We start from the raw sequence: 16,888 nt of genomic DNA, 5'->3' as shown, positions 1-16,888 counted from the left end.
GAACTGCTACTAGTAGGTAAGTCAAAACATTAGTGGACAGTACCCTTGCACTGGCCCTGATGGCCAGTGGAGTGGAGGAGTGGCCTAGTGGTTAGGGTGGTGGACTTTGGTCCTGGGGAACTGAGTTTGATTCCCACTTCAGGCACAGGCAGCTCCTTGTGACTCTGGGCAAGTCACTTAACCCTCCATTGCCCCATGTAAGCCGCATTGAGCCTGCCATGAGTGGGAAAGCGCAGGGTACAAATGTAACAAAAATGAAATAGATACTATTGGAGATTCTACATGGAATGTTGCTACTATTGGAGATTCTACATGGAATGTTGCTATTCCACTAGCAACATTCCATGTAGAAGGCTGCGCAGGCTTCTGTTTCTGTGAGTCTGACGTCCTGCACGTACGTGCAGGACATCAGACTCACAGAAGCAGAAGCCTGCGCGGCCACATTGGTGATCTACAAGGGCCGACTTCTACATGGAATGTTGCTAGTGGAATAGCTAATAAACACAAACCAGGACTCAAAAGCCACCTACTGCGAGTAAGTGTAATAATAAACAGTTATTTCACCCGTATGTGATCAGTAATTTTTATGTGTAGAGTACCCTCAGATATAAACCACCGTGACTGCAGTCAATAATGCTGCTACAACGTGGCATAGCACTTCTTTCATTGGGTAACTCTTACTATATTTTTTTGGGTAAAGAGCAACCTCTGCTCATATTTTTTTGCATCCCAATCACCACAGTGCTATAAAATCACTTATACATTTGTTTAAAAGATTACATATACTAGGTGAAAAAAACTGTTCACTTGTTTTGTGGATTGCTTGAGACAGAATAAAGAAGAAGAAGCGATTTATGTAGCCTTAACCCTTTGTCCCTGAGGAAATTGTTTTGAAACCCCGCGGAGTCGGGCGGATCCAGGGGAAGGCAATTGCTAATTGTTTCAGCAAGGCAACACAGTTCTGCCGGAGAGGCAAGAACTCACGAGATAAGTGAACAGTTTTTTTCACCTAGTATATGTAATCTTTTAAACAAATGTATAAGTGATTTTATAGCACTGTGGTGATTGGGATGCAAAAAAATATGAGCAGAGGTTGCTCTTTACCCAAAAAAATATAGTAAGAGTTACCCAATGAAAGAAGTGCTATGCCACGTTGTAGCAGCATTATTGACTGCAGTCACGGTGGTTTATATCTGAGGGTACTCTACACATAAAAATTATTGATCACATACGGGTGAAATAACTGTTTATTATTACACTTACTCGCAGTAGGTGGCTTTTGAGTCCTGGTTTGTGTTTATTAGCAGTTGAATGTTACCAGAGACATTGATATTGTGAACTCGTTTTCTGCTAGTGGAATAGCAACATTCCATGTAGAACCTCAAATAGTAGCAACAGTGGAGGAGTGGCCTAGTGGTTAGGGTGCTGGACTTTGGTCCTGGGGAACTGAGGAACAGAGTTCGATTCCCACTTCAGGCACAGGCAGCTCCTTGTGACTCTGGGCAAGTCATTTAACCCTCCATTGCCCCATGTAAGCCGCATTGAGCGGGAAAGCGTGGGGTACAAATGTAACAAAAATAAATAAATAAATATTGAGATTCTAAAAGCATCAAAGTTATCATATGCTGAATGAATAAGATGGGTTCCACACTCATCTCCTTTAGATAAGAAGGCCATCAAACTGCTCTTGACTAGATAGACAAGACAGTCCCTGTAAGTTCTGAAGTAGGATATACAAATATGGCTGTGGCCTAAAAATCTAGATTCTTTTACAGGTGGTATATTGGAAATATCCTGAATTTCTTTGCTTTCTCCTAGCTGACTTAACTACCACAGATGCATGTGAAAGCTGCATCTTATTAAATTCAGAATACCAGCTGCACTATAACAAGCACTTTCTATACACAAATCTGATGTTCCTATAGTAGGCCAAGGACAGAGACTATCAACGTGGACTTTGGAGTTTCACTTATATAAGACCAGAAAATCAGCTCTAGGTTCCACTTCTTGTTGTAGAAGGGAAGAAACAGATATACAATGCATGAATCTTAGGTGAGAAATATCTTTGTCAAGGAGATGAATTCCTTGTAGGAGGAGGGGAAGGATCCCTCTAGGATGGTGGTGGCCTTTACTTCTGGAATGAAACAAGATCTGTGTAATCTTCAAACCACTTTGAGAATGATCTTAGGAGAAACAGAAGATCACATTATTTTTCACCTTTTGCAATTCCTTCTCCTAAGGGATAAAAAGATTCAGTTTATTTAAGCAGCTGATGTTGTCTCAGGCTCCAAATAGTTTGGAATTTTCTTGCCTTAAAGTTAGAAGACTTGAATAATTATAATAATTTTCACAAACATTTGAAGACTATAGGACTGCAGGAGTATATACTGCCCATACCTGTTTATATGCATAAGGCCTGTATAGCCTAACTGGGGCCTATGAACCAAACTCCGACTGCAACATCACCATCTTGTCATGGCTTCTACATGCACTGATCAGACTGACATTCCAAGGAATATCTGCGTTGTCTCTCTGGTGTGAAAACTACAGGAGTGAGATTTATAATGAAATAGGAATGAGGTAATCTTCATTAGCTGCACCAACAGTATCAGCTCTGATATGGGTGCCATCTGCAAGGCCAGGAGCCTCATTATATCATCTGCAGCATTGCCATCCTGGACTAAACTGATAACATTCACCACCTGGCCAGCTCAGTGGTCCTAATTAGCTAAGGCCTTACCTCATCTACTGTCCACGAGCACACCTATACAAACAAATCTTTGTGTGTCCAGCTCATCCAGAGAGCTGTTCTACGCATGATACGATGTCTTCTATATCATGGACTTTGGCTGAGACATAGATGGGCACACGGATATGCTCTCAGGAGAAGACACGGACACTTTTCCCTGATGGGTGTTATCTTACCATCCAGCAAGTAATTCCTTTAGGTCCTCCTGAGTGCCTACATACTCAGTGCTCATACATGACTCTGAAGTACAAGTATATGCTGTACTAAGAACCAGTACTGTGTAGCATCTTAGCCGCAACTAGGACTAGATCTAGAGAAGGGGCATTTCAGCTTCATTGCTAAGACAAACTTCCTCTACAAACGCAGACTGAAAACACAATGGAGCAGAAGCATTCTATCTACAAGACTATATCTAGGAGCCAGCTGTGAAACATCAGCTTGGAATCAGAGAGAGAGAGAGGGATAGGTGAGACCTGCCATGCCGGAGAAGCAGTGGATATATCCAAGTGCATCCAATGGATGAGGATAACGTCATATTCCCTATGGTCTAGTGGGATAGATAGAAAGGGAAATGGGACTTGATATACCGCCTTTCTGAGGTTTTTGCAACTACATCCAAAGCGGTTTACATATATTTAGGGACTTATTTTGTACCAGGGGCAATGGAGGGTTAAGTGACTTGCCCAGAGTCACAAGGAGCTGCAGTGGGAATCGAACCCAGTTCCCCAGGATCAAAGTCCACTGCACAAACCACTAGGCTAAGTTCCAACTGTGAGTCAGGACCTTTGGCATGTGGTTCCTTAGGATATTATTACTTTGTCTGTTAGTTTTGTATCAGGAATAAGTATTTGTTGCACTGCTATTGTTAACTCACTGTTCTGATAAGCATTGCTGCTGAGTTTTGTAATTGCTTTGCCATAATAATATACCTATAATATTTATTTTTTTTATATTTCCAATGAATTGCAATGAATGTGTGGCATTCTTCTTTCATATTGTCAGAAAAACCTTTGTGAGAACCCTTTCCTTTGTTTTAGGGCAAATTCATACTCCAAATAGGTGAGACAAAGCACAAACTCTAACAGAGTAATTATTATCTAATCAGCTTATCAGCTAATCACCTATCTAGCCCTACATACCATTAAAACTATATCTCAATAAGGAAATCAATCCATTCAGTGAATATTTAATCATACAAGTCTTTCTTTATATATTGTTTTAACTTTGCATATAAACAATGACACAATATAAGACTCCAAATACATAAAGATATTCCAAGTGTACTTATCTCAAGTCTGCAAGAAAAATGAAAATAATGCAGTAGCCGACATGTTGTCCAACAAACCAAAGCAACGGGTCACCGTATATTAAATGTTCTGACCTGGCTGGTGGTTTTGCTGTACAGCTTTATAAAAAAGAACCTTTAAAGCCAGCTATTTACAGATACACAGCTCACCCTCCTTCATGACAAGGCTGTTTTGACAGCAAAACCACCCGAGACGAGCATTTAATATATGGTGACCTACTGGTGATTTGAAGAGACAGAGGTGGTCTTTTTGGGCCCAATATTCAGTGTTGGCATCCCACCTGGCTATGCTTTGCGCCCAGACACGTAAAACATCTGGAACAGGTGTCAAGGTTCATGACCTTTCTTCCAAAGGATGGAGAGGGCTGAAAGCCTTGCTCTGTCTGCACCATTGTATCTCAGACCCATATGAGTAAACAAATGAATTATTTTCTCTTTTTTTTTAACATTTTTATTTTAGGGAATAACTTGTTTTTATTGGCATAGCATTATAACAAAGACTCATACACAGCAATGATGACTCAACCCACAACACCCTCCCACCCCGCCCAATCCCAATGCTCTTATACAACTCTCTCTTAGGTCCACAGTACTTCTGAATCCCCTACTGCCAAGCATTGTGGTGGTTCAAATTAACTAGTCCCTGTTAATTATATCTCCAAGGAATTCGAGAAAGTGGAACGAGCACACAGACTCATGTTATTTAAATAGAACAGCCAGAAAGTTGGGTTGTTTTTTTTTTCATTTTAAAAGAGCAAAAATAAATACAAATGAAAACAAAATCCTCTGCAGACCAGAAGCCCAAAACTTCTAAAATAAATAAATAAAATAAATTGGAAGAGTTTATTTTCAGGTCTATTGTGCATGGGAAGGGATGCATGTAGCCCAGGCCTTTTCACTGGTTCTGAATCTTGGGAGAGTTGTCCCAACTTGGCATTTTGTCACATGATATCGCCTACTTGTGTGCCTGATTCAATCCTGCTTCTTGACAGAAAACTTGGGCTTGCAGGTCTTACTGCACTTCTCTGACTGAACGTTAATTCTGGCGGCCCTGTGTCTATGGGAAAGTAAGAAGCTGTATGCAAGGTTCCATTATGGTCAGGCTTATAGAACCTTGTTTCTTATTATCCTGTTTAGATTCCACATAATTGAATTAAACACACGCATAAATCTTATAATGAGCACATTAGTGAAGCAAATACTGAAAGGCATAATCTTCAAAAGATATTCTTTTATTCTGGGAGTATGCAAATCTTTATAGCAGAATGCATCTTAGGACCTTTTGATTTCTATACGAGCATGCCCTATTTATAGAGGACAACGTAAAACCCATTCTCACCTGTGCAGTTTACCTCCGTAGAAGGGTTTGGTATGAAATGTAATGGTGGCAGAATATCCAGTCTTTGAACAGTTAACATTGACCTTTCCACCCAGCTCGACCCAAGGAACAGTTAAAATAGAACGAGCATAAGCACACGGCAGAGAAAATGTATACTCCTCTCCATGCTCCAAAAGGCATAAAAGACCTGGGTAAAGCAAAAAAGGGAAACAATACTGTCATTTATTATTTAAATTCTGCCTCATCTACCATCAAAAAGCTAAACAACATGTTTGCATTCAAAAGAAGTAATAAACACTACAAGTTCTCAGTAGATTATGCCCCAGAAAGATCATCAATCTGGAGTAGCAGCCTAGTAGTTACAGATAAATCCATTAAAAAAAAAAAAAATCAACAGGTGCATTTGTTACAGAAATCAAAGAAAATAAAAATGCTACATCCAAAGCAACTTGTTTTATGTATGCTACTGTTAACTTCATGGAGTGCCCCCTAGTCCTTGTACTTTTTATTTTTAAGAGTAAACAACTGATTCATGTTTACCCATTCAATCATTTTATAGACCTCTATTATGGTTCCCCTCAACTGTCTCTTCTCCAAGTTGAAGAGCCCTAACCTCCCTAGCCTTTCATCTATGAGTCATTCCATCCCCACAATCATTTTGGTTGCCCTTCTCTGTACCTTTTCAGTTTTACTAAATCTGTTCTGAGATGTGGCCTAGTGGTTAGGGTGGTGGACTTTGGTCCTGGGGAACTGAGGAACTGAGTTCAATTCCCACTTCAAGCACAGGCAGCTCCTTGTGACTCTGGGCAAGTCACTTAACCCTCCATTGCCCCATGTAAGCCGCATTGAGCCTGCCATGAGTGGGAAAGCGCAGGGTACAAATGTAACAAAAATAAAATAGATACTATTGGAGATTCTACATGGAATGTTGCTACTACTGAGATTCTGTTACTACTATTGGAGATTCTACATGGAATGTTGCTACTACTGAGATTCTGTTGCTACTATTGGAGATTCTACATGGAATGTTGCTACTACTGAGATTCTGTTGCTACTATTGGAGATTCTACATGGAATGTTGCTACTACTGAGATTCTGTTGCTACTATTGGAGATTCTGCATGGAATGTTGCTACTATTGGAAATTCTACATGGAATGTTGCTTTTCCACTAGCAACATTCCATGTAGAAGGCTGCGCAGGCTTCTGTTTCTGTGAGTCTGACGTCCTGCACGTCAGACTCACAGAAGCAGAAGCCTGCGCGGCCACATTGGTGATCTGCAAGGGCCGACTTCTACATGGAATGTTGGAATAGCAACTTTCCATGTAGAATCTCAAATATTAGCAACAGTGGAGGAGTTGCCTAGTGGTTAGGGTGGTGGACTTTGGTCCTGAGGAACTGAGTTCGATTCCCACTTCAGCCACAGGCAGCTCCTTGTGACTCTGGGCAAGTCACTTAACCCTCCATTGCCCCATATAAGCCGCATTGAGCCTGCCATGAGTGGGAAAGCGCAGGGTACAAATGTAACAAAAATAAAATAGATACTATTGGAGATTCTACATGGAATGTTGCTACTACTGAGATTCTGTTGCTACTATTGGAGATTCTACATGGAATGTTGCTACTACTGAGATTCTGTTGCTACTATTGGAGATTCTACATGGAATGTTGCTACTACTGAGATTCTGTTGCTACTATTGGAGATTCTACATGGAATGTTGCTACTACTGAGATTCTGTTGCTACTATTGGAGATTCTGCATGGAATGTTGCTACTATTGGAGATTCTACATGGAATGTTGCTTTTCCACTAGCAACATTCCATGTAGAAGGCTGCGCAGGCTTCGGTTTCTGTGAGTCTGACGTCCTGCACGTCAGACTCACAGAAGCAGAAGCCTGCGCGGCCACATTGGTGATCTGCAAGGGCCGACTTCTACATGGAATGTTGGAATAGCAACTTTCCATGTAGAATCTCAAATATTAGCAACAGTGGAGGAGTGGCCTAGTGGTTAGGGTGGTGGACTTTGGTCCTGAGGAACTGAGTTCGATTCCCACTTCAGCCACAGGCAGCTCCTTGTGACTCTGGGCAAGTCACTTAACCCTCCATTGCCCCATGTAAGCCGCATTGAGCCTGCCATGAGTGGGAAAGCGCAGGGTACAAATGTAACAAAAATAAAATAGATACTATTGGAGATTCTACATGGAATGTTGCTACTACTGAGATTCTGTTACTACTATTGGAGATTCTACATGGAATGTTGCTACTACTGAGATTCTGTTGCTACTATTGGAGATTCTACATGGAATGTTGCTACTACTGAGATTCTGTTGCTACTATTGGAGATTCTACATGGAATGTTGCTACTACTGAGATTCTGTTGCTACTATTGGAGATTCTACATGGAATGTTGCTTTTCCACTAGCAACATTCCATGTAGAAGGCTGCGCAGGCTTCTGTTTCTGTGAGTCTGACGTCCTGCACGTCAGACTCACAGAAGCAGAAGCCTGCGCGGCCACATTGGTGATCTGCAAGGGCCGACTTCTACATGGAATGTTGGAATAGCAACTTTCCATGTAGAATCTCAAATATTAGCAACAGTGGAGGAGTGGCCTAGTGGTTAGGGTGGTGGACTTTGGTCCTGAGGAACTGAGTTCGATTCCCACTTCAGGCACAGGCAGCTCCTTGTGACTCTGGGCAAGTCACTTAACCCTCCATTGCCCCATGTAAGCCGCATTGAGCCTGCCATGAGTGGGAAAGCGCGGGGTACAAATGTAACAAACAAACAAAACTGCACTGAATACACAAGGTGTGGTCTCACCATGGCACAATACAGTAGTGATGGTACTTTCTTCTCGACTTCTTTCCTAATAATTCCTAACAGTTTGTTTGTTTTTTTAGCCACCAACACACATGAGCAGAAGATTTGAACATATGCATGACGACACCTAAATCCTTCTCCTTGATGGTGATTCCTAATATAGAATCTAGCATCATGCAGCTATAAATTTTGGTTATTCTTCCCAATGTGCATCACTTTGCATTTATCCACATTAAAATTTCATCTGCTCTTTAGATGCCTTGTCTTCCAGCTCCCCAAGGTCTTCCTGCAAATTTTCACAATGCACACAAGATTTAACAACTTTGAATAGTTTTATATCATCTGCAAATCTGATCACCTCACTCATCATTCCTATTTCCTAATCATTTATAAATGGGTTAAAAGCCACCGATCCCAGTACAGATCCCTAGAGCACTTTACTATTTACCTTCAGCCATTTAAGCCTACTCTCCATTTTCAATCTTTTTTTTTTTAATGTTTGAATATTTTATTGAGCATCATTACAATACAACAGTGTAAACGTATTCATTTTTCCCCCCACATTTCCCCCCCTCCCCCCTCCTCCCCCTCCCAGCTTTATTTCAACTGTCCTTATTGGGTTAATCGCTTAAATCGAGACCACAGTTCAGAAGATGGGCTGTACCTTCCCATTCTTTTGTCCGTTAGTTGCTCCAATTCCCCGACCAGGGAAAGCTTCAGAGTCCAGTCCAGCTCTGAGGGAGCCATCTGTTTCTTCCAGTGCATTGCAATGACACTCTTAGCCGCTGTTAAACAAATCCTCTTAAGGCGCCTCTGCCATTTAGTTCCTCTTCTGTTACCGAGACCCAAAAGACACCAATGCGGCGTACATTGAAACGGCTTATTCGTACTTTCTGAAATTTTTGTCGTTACTGTCTTCCAAAATGGTTGTAAAGTCCGGCACGACCACCAAATATGCAAGAAAGTCCCCTCCTCATCTCCACACCTCCAACACAGTGAGGATGCCGAGGAGAACATAGCATGTATTCGATGCGGGGTATAATACCACCGCGACAATATCTTAAAGGCATTTTCTTTTAACAACACACAATTCGAAGCTTTTTTGACTTCTATTACTATAGCCTTCCACTCATTTACTGTAAACTCCCGTTGCAGATCCTGTTCCCATTTTATCATATAAGCACATTTCTCAAAAGATCTACCTCTAATCAATTTGTACAACATAGATATAACTCTTTTCATTTTTCCCAATGAGCCCCACAAATTTTCAAGTTCCTCATATTCTTCCGGGTCCCTCTTCAACCACCCTTGTTGGCTCATATAATGCTTGACTTGTATATAAAAATAAGTATCTCCCGCACCTCCCCCACACTGTTCCCGGATCTCCTCTAAGGGTCTTAACTCCCCATCATCCAGGAGATCCCTGAAACAAGTCAACCCCTCCTCTTCCCACCACCCTGCAACCTGGTGACCCATTCCCACTTGAAAAGCCGGTTCCCAACCTATACCTGCCATTGTGGAAGTTTTCCTCTTTAGCCAGAACCTGGTTCTGAAAGAGGCCCACAAGGTCAACAGATGGTTCACAAATGGATTTGTTGTCATTTGACCGTATACCCTCGGTTCTATTGAAGCCCATATAACCGACTTCAACTTATAACCCTGCACCATCTCTTGGTCTAAACTAGCCACCACCAATGGAGCCTCCTGACTCCATGCCACCACAAACTTTACCTGTGCAGCCCAAAAGTACCATTCCAAATTGGGCACCCCCCTTCCCCCCAGGTCTACCGACTTCCACATCAATTTCCTATGTATTCTCGGAGCTTTACCTCCCCATATAAATTTCATAATCTCCCCCTGAAGCTTATTTATGTCCCTTTTAGGTACCTGCACAGGCAAAGTCTGAAACAGGAACAAAATCCGGGGTAAGATATTCATTCGTACTGTGGCTATTCTCCCCCACCAGGATAGCCATTTACCCTGCCAACCCGCCATGTCTCTATGTACTTGTTGAAGCAACGGTCCATAATTTAGTGAATATAACTGATTCAACTCAGAGGGTATCTGGACCCCTAAGTATTTGATATTGCCCTTCTTTAGTCGAAATGAGAACCCCTGGAGCATTTCTACCAGTCGACCCTGTGGGATATTCACCCCCAGAACTTCAGACTTGTCATAGTTTATCTTAAACCCTGAAATTCTACCAAATTGATTGAGCTCTTTCACCAAGTTTGGCAAAGTCGTCAGGGGACTCGTGACAAAAAACAGAATATCGTCAGCAAATAATGCCAGCTTGTGTTCCCTGCCCGCTACTACCATCCCCTTTATGTCACCCATCTCCCTTATCCTCTGCGCCAGCGGTTCAATCGAAATCGCAAACAACAAGGGAGATAGTGGGCAACCTTGCCTCGTACCTCTCCCTATCTTAAATGCATTAGAATACCCCCCGTTTACCTTGATCCTCGCCGAGGGTCCTTCATATAACCTTTGCAACCATCCTATCAACCCCTCTCCAACACCTAGATGCCTCAAAACCTCCCATAAATAGGGCCACTCCACCCTGTCAAAAGCTTTTTCAGCACCTGTGCTTAGCAAAGCCATATGTCGACCCCTCTGTTGAGCCTCCCAAATAATATGCAGTGTACGACGTATATTATCGGCTACTTGTCTCCCCGCTACAAACCCTGATTGATCTGGGTGGATTAATTTGGGCAATATCCCCCCCAATCTGTTCGCCAGGACCTTGGAGAGAATCTTAACATCCAGATTAATTAGGGAAATTGGTCTATAGGACCCACATGCAGAAGGGTCTTTGCCTGGTTTCAGTATGAGCGATATACCAGCTTCATGCATACTAGATGGGAGGGAACTGCCCCGAAAACAAGCATTGCCCACCCTTACCAACAACGGCCCTACCTCCCCAGCAAAGATTTTATAAAACTTTGCAGAGTAGCCATCTACTCCTGGGGCCTTCCCTCCTTTCAGTCCTTTTATGACCTGCCTAATTTCCTCCAAATGAAAGGGGGCCTCTAGCTTTTCACAATCCTCACGAGATAACTTGGGCAACTTAAGAGAGCACAATTCCTTTCTAATTTCACCTTCCTCCACCCCAATAGTGCTAGTATATAGTGTACTATAAAATCTCAAAAATTGATCCCTAATATCTCTATCCTTATAAAGGATCTGATCCCCCTGCCCTTTAATTTTGGTAATCAGCGAGTCCCTTTGACGGTGTCTCAAACAGTTAGCCAGCATCCTCCCTGACTTATTGCCAAATTCAAAAAACTTATGCTGGAGACGTTTCCTCAGGAACTCCACTCGATCAACCTGTATTTGATCCAAGGCCGCCCTCCATTTACGTACCTCCCGCAGCTCCTCTCCTAACCCCCCTTCCTGATGCTTACGCTCCCAGTAGGCCAACCTCTCCCTGGCTTCCAGTTCTTTTGCCTCCCGGTCCCGTTTTTTCCTGGCGCCCCATTTAATTAGGTGACCCCGTACCACCGCCTTTAAAGCATCCCAGAGTGTGCCCTCCGATACCACCCCTATGTCATTCATACTACAGTAATCTTGAATTACCTTGCGTACGTCCTCACATACCTGTTTATCGCCCAAGATGCCCTCATTAAGCCTCCAAAATCTCTGTTTATCCTCTTCTCCCAACCCCTTCAAGTCAAGTTCTACTGGGGCATGGTCAGAGACTGAGATAGACCCCACATCTGCATCCACAACGTGTTCCCATAAGACCCGGCTACACCAAATCATATCAATTCTTGTGTATGAGTTCTGAGAGTGAGAAAAAAATGTATATGCCTTCTGGGTCGGATGTTTAAGTCTCCAAACCTCTAGGAGATCTAATCTTGAGGCCAGTGCCCTCAAACTCCAAGTATAAGGCTTGTGCACTGTAATGTGTCCCTTAGAATGATCCATAGATGTATTCCATAAATTAAAATCTCCCCCCATAATCATCCCACCTCTTTGAAATTGAAAAAGCTCCTCCCTTATATGCTCAAAGAACTCTCCCTGACCTGAATTAGGTGCATAGATATTCACAATTGTCACTGATTTCCCATATAAGAGCCCTCTGACCGCTAAACAGCGCCCCAATTCATCTCTATAAATGTCATCAGTTACAAATGGAATCCCTTTCCGAATATAAATGGCCAAACCGCCCACCTTTCCCCCTCTTTTATCAAAGTGTGCAATACATTCACTGTAGGCCCTCTGATGTAATAAATGTGCCTCACGGCGTCTAATGTGTGTCTCCTGCAGCAAGACTATATCCCATCTACTCCTCTGTAACTCCCGATATACCAAATTTCTCTTCCTCTGCGAATTTAACCCATTCACATTCCAAGTTCCCACCCTCAACCCTTTCCCTCCCTGTACCCCCCTCCCGCCCCCCCTGTTGCTGAGCGGTACCATTTGCCGCCAGCCTAATACTGTAAGGAAATAACCCCTCGCCAGAGCTGACTCCCCCTCTCCCCCTCTGTTTCCCCCCCCCCTCCCCCCAAATTCGTATTCCCTCTCCCTCCACTCCACCTTTCCCAAACTCATTACATTATAACAGTGTAATAGACATCCAATCTCTGAACTCATAACAGAAGAAAACTATTGCAAACCCTGTCCAGTAACCCTCCAGGGCTACTCAACCACCTATAACTGTGGTGAACTGAAACCAGTAGTTTCTCATACTTTCCATCAGGGTACTCTGTCCATTTCCGGCCTGTGGGTGCCCGGTCCTTTGCGAGAACCCGCCTTTTGCCACGACGGTCCTCTCTTCTCGGTTGCTGCTTTTCCTGTATCTCCTTCAGGAGGCAAATTTTTACAGCCTAACTCCTTCAGCACTTTCCACGCTTCAACCAGCGAGGTCACCCGCCTCGTGTGGCCCTCTACTGTAAGCTGCAGTCCAAACGGGAAGACCCATTTGTACCTGTAATTGGCCTGTTGAAGAAACTTGGTCAAATCCCGAAACTCTCGTCTTCGTTGCAGCGTGCCCAGGGCTAGGTCTTGAAATACAAGCACTGTTTGGTTGTCCCAGGGAATTTCACCCATCAATCGTGCCTTACGCCAGACCAGATCTTTAGTCTTATAATCCTTAAAGCATGCCACTATGTCTCTGGGCTGCTTATCTCTTTGGGGTCCCAGGCTTCTGTGCACCCTATCAAATTGTATCTCAGTCCCATCTCCAAGCATGTGTTCGTCTCCTTCAGATGCCAGGATAAAGGCACAAATTGCTTTCACCACCTTAGTGAAGTCCATATTTTGATCCGTTTCTAGGACCCCCTTGAATCTTAAATTGTTTCTTCTGGATCTATTTTCTAAGTCCTCAAGATCCAGCTGCATTTTATCTTTCTCTGCACGCAGGGAGCCAATCTCGTTTTTCAACTCCAAAATGTCTCCCTCCACGTGCTCCAGTGCTTCCTCAGCTTGTTCCACCCTGGTGCCAATTTCCCTCACCTCTTTCTGAATGTCCACCACTGCATCCTTGATTGTTTTCCTCACTGCCGCCATTTCAACTTTAAGCGCTTTAAACCAGCGCGTTACCTCCTGCTTCGTGAGTTCAGTATCGCTCTCTTGCTGCTCCATCAGCCCCTCCGTATCTGAGCCCGAGTCTGCGTCCGCCATTTTGTCTCGCGCCTTGCGCGGGGTGCGACTTGATGCTGCCGCTCCGTCCCGCTGATCAGCGCTATATTTAAATTTCTCGAGGCGCTTTCGGGTCGCCATCGATCTCCGGGCTCTGACTGCCTAAATTCGCGATCGCGATTTCGCTGGGGGAAAATCACTGTTTTCACTGCTGCCCCGACGGAGCTCAAACATCAAGCAGCCATCTCTGACGGTGACGTCACTTCCTCTCCTCTCCATTTTCAATCTTTTAACCAGTTCCCAATCCACAACAGAACAAAGTCTTCTAACCCATGGCTTTTCAATTTGCTTAAAAGTTTCTCATGAGGGACTCTGTCAAAAGCTTTCTGAAAATCTAATATACTACATCAACTGGCCCACCTTCATCCACATTACTTTGTACTATCCATTTACGAATATGTAATCTCCTCTATAATTTTGTAAGCCACATTGAGCCTGCAATTGAGTGGGAAAACGTGGGATATAAATGTACCAAATAAATAAATAAATGTTTAGTCACATCTTTAGAAAAATGAAGAAAATTGGTGAGGCAAAAAATAAATCCACGTTGACCCTGTCCTGATAAACCATATTTGTCACAATCATTTACATTTTTACACTGCCATATCAAACAACTCAAGAAACAGAGGTACCCAATTTAAAGATGAAAAACATACTGTGAAGCATTAATGTTTAATTTACCCTTATGGGAGTGAAATCTGGAGTCTACACAAGATGGAAGTAAAACTCAGTAGTAATCTTACAGTCCCAGTTCAGCAAGCATACCTGGCATTCATAGAAACTCCTTCAACAGTGGGTTCAGAGAAACAGAAACTAAAATGCTAGCAGAATCCCTCATCATACACAAAAAGAGAGACAAACCCTCCTCAAATATAGGATAAGGATCCGGGGAGCGACTCTTTGCGCCCTCGCCCTCCGACGCCATAGGCCACGTGGAGATCAATCGGGGAACCCCCTGCCCGCTATAAAAAGGTAAAAATTACCTGCTTCCCGCTCCGAGCTGTAACGACCTGGTGTCCCAGTGAGTAGCTGCAATAAACGTTTAAATAAACGTCGAAATAAACGCCTTTAAGGACGTTCAAAATATTTTTTTTTAAACGGAGCCAGCGGGAGGGGGGAGAAAAGGAGGGACCTGGCGCCACCAGGTTTGCAGTTGCTCAAGAAGAGCCCTCAACCCCAGGCACTCAACAAAACCTAAAAATTAGGCTTGGAGGCCTAGCCAGAGCTGCTGCTGTGTGTGACCACCACCTGCTGAGATAGAGAACATACTGAGGAGTTTCCGGCAGCACATGACCACATATAGGGAGGCAAAAGCTTTGCTCTCTATCTCCACCTGCTGGTAGATGGACACAACCCACCAGTCTATGGATTGATCAGCATGATGATATGGAAGAACCAAGGGAGCCAGAGTCCGTATGCAACGCAATACTGGAGAAATAGAACAGAAATGAATTCTCTTATGCAGCCCACTCAAATGCCCAAAGCTCACATATTTGAAATCAGTAAACCAAAATTAAAATTATTCTTTACTGCTTTGTCAGGATATTTTGGACCTTGATATAACACTCCTTTCCCACTTTATAGGAGTAGTTAAGATGCAGTAATAGTTGGGCTACTGCCACACCTTAGTTTACCACTGGAGTCACTAATATATGGCATCTCAGTACCGCTGGCCAGCGACTCCTGCAGCTTGTGATCAACCTCGCAAGCTGCATTACTCAGACTGTCCACAAGCACTGTGGTCCATTGCTCCTGGGCAGCATATTAAAGGGGCTGGTGCACGGCAAAGAATCTTCACCCCCTTTCTGCCCAAATCCTGGTGTCTAGGGCTTCCGGGACAGAGTGATCACCAGAAACTCCTGCTAGCGCTAGCTTCAAAATGGTGACAGTGAGCCCAACTAATAGTCTTATGGTACTACTACTAAGCGTCAGGAAGCGGTCCAAGGGCGGAAAGTATTAAGGGCACTGGCTGGCGATATTCAGTGCTGGCACCCGCATACCTAACCAAACAAGATGGACCACAGAAAAGGCAGTACTAACTCTGGTTAAATATGCTATTACTAGCCGTTAAGCCCGTTAAAACGGGCGAGATTTCCAGCTACCCTCCTCGCCGCCGCTCCCTCCCCCCCTCCGTGCCGGGCCCCCTGCACTGACCTGACAGCGCCTCTCACCTCCGTGGAACTTTGTAAGCCTAAGTGCTTTGAAAATGAGACCAACAGTGGAATTAGAAAGGGTACAGAGAAAGGCAATGAAAATGATAAAGGAGATAGGGCAACTTCCCTATGAGGAAAGGCTAAAGCGGCTAGGGCTCTTCAGCTTGAAGAAAAGACAGCTGAAGGGAGATATGATAGAGGGCTATAAAATAATGAGTGGAGTGGAACGGGTAGACATGAATTTCCTGTTTACTTTTTCCAAAAATATTAGGACTAGGGGTCATGCAATGAAGCTACAAAGCATGTGTAGCTTTGTCTTTTTACCAGCTTATTCCCTTGTTTTAGTTGATTTTCAGGATACAAAGTAGTAAATTTAAAACAAATCGGAGAAAAAATTTCTTCACTCAGCACATAATTAAACTCTGGAATTCGTTGCCACAGAATGTAGTAAAAGCAGTTAGCTTAGCGTGATAAAAGGTTTGGATGGCTTCCTAAAGGAAAAGTCCATAGACCATTATTAAAATGGGCTTGGAGAAAATCCACTGCTTATTTCTAGCATAAGCAGCATAAAATGTATTGTACTCTTTTGGGATCTTGCTAGGTACTTGTGACCTGGATTGGCTACTGTTGGAAACAGGATGCTGGGATTGATGGTTGATGGACCTTCGGTCTGTCCCAGTATGGCAATACTTATGTACTTATGAATTCCCCATCTGTGGGCACATCCACTTCCTTCACTTTCAAATCTCACCAGGAAGCCCATTTATACATGAATCAATAGTCATCCTTGTTTACTCTCTCCCTCCTCGTTTGCCTCATTTTTCAGGTATCCCATTAGCCCACAAACTCATCAGCCATGGACCCTGCTCCTCTCACTCTCA

General features: G+C 43.4%; 1 protein-coding gene across 1 annotated transcript in view; it reads right to left on the bottom strand.

Moving 5' to 3' along the window:
* OSBPL11 (oxysterol binding protein like 11) overlaps positions 1 to 16,888 on the bottom strand; it is a 106,642-nt gene that overhangs the window by 27,060 nt on the left and 62,694 nt on the right. The window contains exon 10 of the mRNA XM_030210877.1: positions 5,395 to 5,581. Within this exon, the coding sequence (XP_030066737.1) occupies positions 5,395 to 5,581 (187 nt within the window). The remainder of the gene's footprint in view (positions 1 to 5,394; positions 5,582 to 16,888) is intronic.

Source organism: Microcaecilia unicolor, chromosome 7 (genome assembly GCF_901765095.1).
Source record: "Microcaecilia unicolor chromosome 7, aMicUni1.1, whole genome shotgun sequence".
NCBI classification, from domain to species: domain Eukaryota; kingdom Metazoa; phylum Chordata; class Amphibia; order Gymnophiona; family Siphonopidae; genus Microcaecilia; species Microcaecilia unicolor.
This window is presented reverse-complemented; position numbering and strand designations above follow the sequence as displayed.